This window comes from Stegastes partitus, unplaced genomic scaffold, assembly GCF_000690725.1.
Source record: "Stegastes partitus isolate 25-593 unplaced genomic scaffold, Stegastes_partitus-1.0.2 Scaffold408, whole genome shotgun sequence".
NCBI classification, from domain to species: Eukaryota; Metazoa; Chordata; class Actinopteri; family Pomacentridae; genus Stegastes; species Stegastes partitus.
Genome location: NW_007578139.1, coordinates 244,182 through 248,564, shown reverse-complemented (window position 1 = coordinate 248,564; position 4,383 = coordinate 244,182). Strand labels below are relative to the sequence as shown.

Sequence of the window (4,383 nt, the reverse complement as noted above, 5' to 3'; positions counted from 1 at the left end):
AGACCCATTGTGCCACCAGATCTTATTCTTCACAGGAGTTCCAGACAGAAGTCTAGTTTCCTTTCAGAACACTTGAGAATCCTGACGTCCAGTATGTTTTCAGCCTAGTGTGATTTTTTTTTTTTTTTTAGGGCAAAAAACAAAATAACTGCTGCCAATCCTAGCTTTAAGGCATATTTGTAGTCTGATTAAATTATTTGTCTTAACTGGCTTTATAAATAAAGACTTCACAAACTGCGTCATCTGAATATTAATAGAAATGTTTGCACTGTTTTCTGAAAAGCATCGGTCCCACCACAGAGCCCTGTGGAACTCCATACTTACTTCTGTGAGCACTAATGTCCTCACCACTATGAACAAGCTGAAAGCCAAACAGATTTTTTTTCTTTTTTTAAAAGAAATCTGGGGTTTATTATATTTTTTATATGACAATCTTATTTTCACATAGTAAGAATGAGAACCTTTTACTGGGTAATTCATGATGCAGCAGTAGGCAGAAATACAAATCAATAGAAAATTGACAAGCCCTTTGATTAAACAGGCACCTTTCACAGCAGACGTTATGACTTATCATAGCAATGAAAAAGAAGCCCTTTAAAGTCCTTTTAATGGCCTTAACAAAGGCGCAGCTCTACCCATTCAGGTGTCCTAGAAAGTCATGACAGTGTGACAGGGAGCCTGCACAATACAGCACTAGAAACCGAAGCAGCTAAATGGAACCGAGCCATCATTCATTTTATTATTTACACCTGTTCCTTACCTACTGACATGTCACAATGTCTACATTTTCTTTTTTCTGTAACACTGCTCCTTCAATATGGCAGCAAGCGACAAAAGCCTTCCACAGTTAAGTCGTTTATTTTAAGTCTCGTCGCGTTTTTACAGATTACAGCTGCTCACTTTTTTTTTTTTTTTTTTTAAAGTAGCTCAAATCATCATTAATTTGACAGCAAAATATAATTGTCCGACTCATAGAAGTGTTTTCACAAATCCCCACTAGTGCAACTTTACATTTACACCAATGACATGCCAAGTCTATCTCTGCACTCACAACTGAACAAAGATTCGGTTAGTGTCGGGATCATTTTTGGGTTTGCGCCTCTTCACTGGCGGTTCTTTAAGCCGCCCGCAGATGCAAAGCAAACAAACGACAATCTTTGTCAACCCAAGTTGTTTTTTAACTTCTCGTTTTATCCCATTGAACAAAATCTCCTTCGGTACTTGTTCAAAGGCAGCACTGCTTAAACCGGTACCTTCTTTTCCTGACACTTCTGTCCATAGTTACTCGTGTCTTAGCGCTGAAGTGACATCGAACTCACAACCAAACTGTTGTGTTGCTGGAGTGGATAGTGACGCCATAATGTGACTTTATTAATATTACTTTTATTATTTGAAGGATACTACCTGTTTTGCGGTGGAATACATGTCAGTTGATATACTCTATTAATTCTAATTGATGCTGGGTGCATGTGTGTGTGTTTGTGTGTGTGTGTGTGTGTAGCAGCGTTCTCAGCATATGCACTTAAGCCTCCTCAAGGCGTGTTGGATAAAAGCCTTCGCCGAAATGCATATGAGAGTGTGTCAGGAAGTGGGGAGGCAGGCAAGTGTGTATTTGGACAGGATGTGTACCATTATCCGTCATTATAAGACGTGCAAATCATCACCACCATCATTATCAGCAGCAGCAGCAGCAGCAGCACAAACTCATCCTCCGGTTCAACACAATATATACTGTAGTAAGGAGCTTATCTGGAGGAGAATCTGATGTATGATCAACTGACAGCCACATCACAGGAAAGTAACACATTCATCACCACTATTGGCATTTGCTGAAGACTCTTGGAGGGAAAACTAAAAAAAAAAAACCAAGACTGTTTCTTTAAACTGTTGTTTACTTCCAGCAAAAATTTAGAATTCTACTCATGTAAATACCGCGGATGATTAGAACGGTGACAGCAATCTTCCAGGGGGGTTACAGTAATAAAAGATATTTCTCATTTGGTCTTATTTGTGAGTGTTTAATTAAGCCAGACTTAATTAGCCTATTATCATAATCAAATTCATTTTAAAAAACTTTGATCTCCAAATTAAGCTCCTCTGACAGGCTGCTTTGCGGAAAGTCAAATGTGAAATTATCACAGATCCTTTTTTTTTTTTTTTTTAATATCCTACCTGTCACTATATAAAACATTTCTTGTGATGTCTGCAATATATCATCTTTTCATTTAGATGCCATCCACTGATGCTCCTTTCCAGGCTGCACACGGCAGTCATGGCTCCACGCTGATGTCTGCCTGTTATGAGCCATAATATCAATACTGCTGCTGCCCATGAGTGTGTGGAATCGGCTTGGAGCTATTTTAAGGGTTCAGACTTGGACAGGCGGCAGGGGAAATATATGGCGGCACAGTCGGCTGATTTACAAAGGGGGAGGCGAGGCGCTGTGCCGCTTCTTTTATCGTTTTGGGCACCGAGGACAGAAAACAAGTTTACAGCTCAGTGGCCTATAAAAGAAACGACTGCGTTTTTTTTATTCAAAGTAACACTTGATTAAACAACTGGCATGCCAAATAAGCCCATAAAAGCAGATTCATAATGTCCCGCTGCGATTAAGAGATTTTTTTTGTGTGTGTGTGAATTAAAGTTAATGCTCAACCCGAGCTGAATAATCAACCACGAGTCGACCAGAGGGATTTTTACGCACCGATTTCGACTTAACAGTGATCGTTGCGCACGTCGTTTTTGTGTCTTTCTTTTTATTTATCCCGGCGACAGTCTTCACTACCACCTCCTGCTCTGCGACTCGTTAAAAATGATCCTTAATGTTGCTGTTTCCACTTTGTGTCGGATCGAAATCATCGACCCTTTCTCTCTCGCTCGCCTCTGCCAGGTGACAGGATCGGCGCTGCACGCTCTGCTGCACGCTCCAACAAAACTAAATGCACATCAAGCAACACCGGAAAAAAAAAAAAACCCTCTCCATCCTCTCTCTCATATCGGCTTTGCAGTCCTCTGCAGCCTTCCACGGCGCAGAACCTCCGGGCACGGCTGGCTGCAGGATACGGTCACAGCAAGGAGGCGTCTGGTGCGAGACCCTCTCCTCTAAACTTTGATGCTGCTCAGCTAGTCGTGTTGGTCTGATGGACTCACATGACCCTAACTTGGACAATAGGTGCGCATCTACATAAAGCATATTATGAAACCGAGCCAGTGGCAACTTAATGAAATGACTCTCACCGGAGCAGTTCCAGCCGGTCGGCGTCTGGCAGTCGCTGAGGGAGGAAGGGAAGGCGCGCAGCTGCTCCACAGGTAAAGTGGCGAGAAACGAGACGAGGGTGATCCGGAGCCAGCCTCCCGCTGTCCCGCTCCACTGGCGCAGCCGTCGGGGCTCCTCGAGCTGTGCCTGCGCCACCACGGACAGACCCATGTCTCACTGGCCCCGACCGCACAGGCGAGGTGGGAAAGAGACGCAGACGCGCACCGACAACTCCAATCCCGACAGGTTCAGCGGGGCGCCTAGTGACCAACAGCGGACCATTTTCCGAGCGAGACCGTGCGCCCCATGTAGCAGTGCCCCGGTGTAGACTGACCAAATGGGTTCCGCCCGATCCAAGGAGGGAGGCTACTGCAATAATAGTAATAATAATAATAATAATAAAAGGAGGAGGAGGGTAGGGGGACTGCCGAGGGGTTTGGTGAGCGATGGAGGAGGGTTATGTGGGATGAAAAAAGTTAGCGAGGCAAGCCAGAAGACTTGCGAGCAGGAGAGGATGCTCAAGGATGAGGAGAGGGGGAGAAAAGATGGAAAAGGGGAAAAAAAAAAAAAAGAAAGAAAAAAAAAAAGGAGGTGATACAACAGTAAAGCTGAGAGGATGCAGCCAGAGTATCCCACAGGCAGGGTTTGGAGACGACGGCAGTTGTGTAATAGTATCCACGGGTGAAACGAGCAGCGGTCCTCCCGTTTACTTTGTATGTGCGGTGCGTTCAGAGTCGCAGCGAGTTGCTGTTTGTCTCTCTCTCTCTGTGGCTCTCTCACCAGCAGCTGGTTATGATCACGTGGAGTATGATGCGAGGAGGAAGGGGGCGCCCCTCAGTAACAATTAGAATATCTTACTGGTGGAGTAGGCAAAGGAGCAGAATACATGATAGGAGAGAGAGAGAGAGAGAGGAAGAAAAAAAACACTAGAAAAAAAAAAAATCCAGAGAGTAAAAAGAGAAACAGAGAGCTCCAGGCTTAGTCCCATCAGCTGGTGATGACTACCCCATGGATAGGCAGTATAAAAAGGAGGATACACTGCCTTTATAATTGGCCAGGAGCATTTAAAAAGTCTGCAGGAATCGATTCGTCCAGCCTGGTCAGGGATAATTGCTCCACTTTGAAAC

At 44.2% G+C, this 4,383-nt stretch overlaps 1 protein-coding gene across 2 annotated transcripts in view; it reads right to left on the bottom strand.

Annotated features, from left to right (window-relative positions):
* The window catches only part of tmeff2a (transmembrane protein with EGF-like and two follistatin-like domains 2a), a 149,709-nt gene extending 145,706 nt beyond the window's left edge, over positions 1 to 4,003 (bottom strand). For both annotated transcript variants that reach the window (XM_008285546.1, XM_008285547.1), the window contains exon 1: positions 3,238 to 4,003. In XM_008285546.1, coding sequence (XP_008283768.1) covers positions 3,238 to 3,427 — 190 coding nt within the window. In that variant the 5' untranslated portion in view covers positions 3,428 to 4,003. The remainder of the gene's footprint in view (positions 1 to 3,237) is intronic.
* Positions 4,004 to 4,383: the final 380 nt, after the last annotated feature.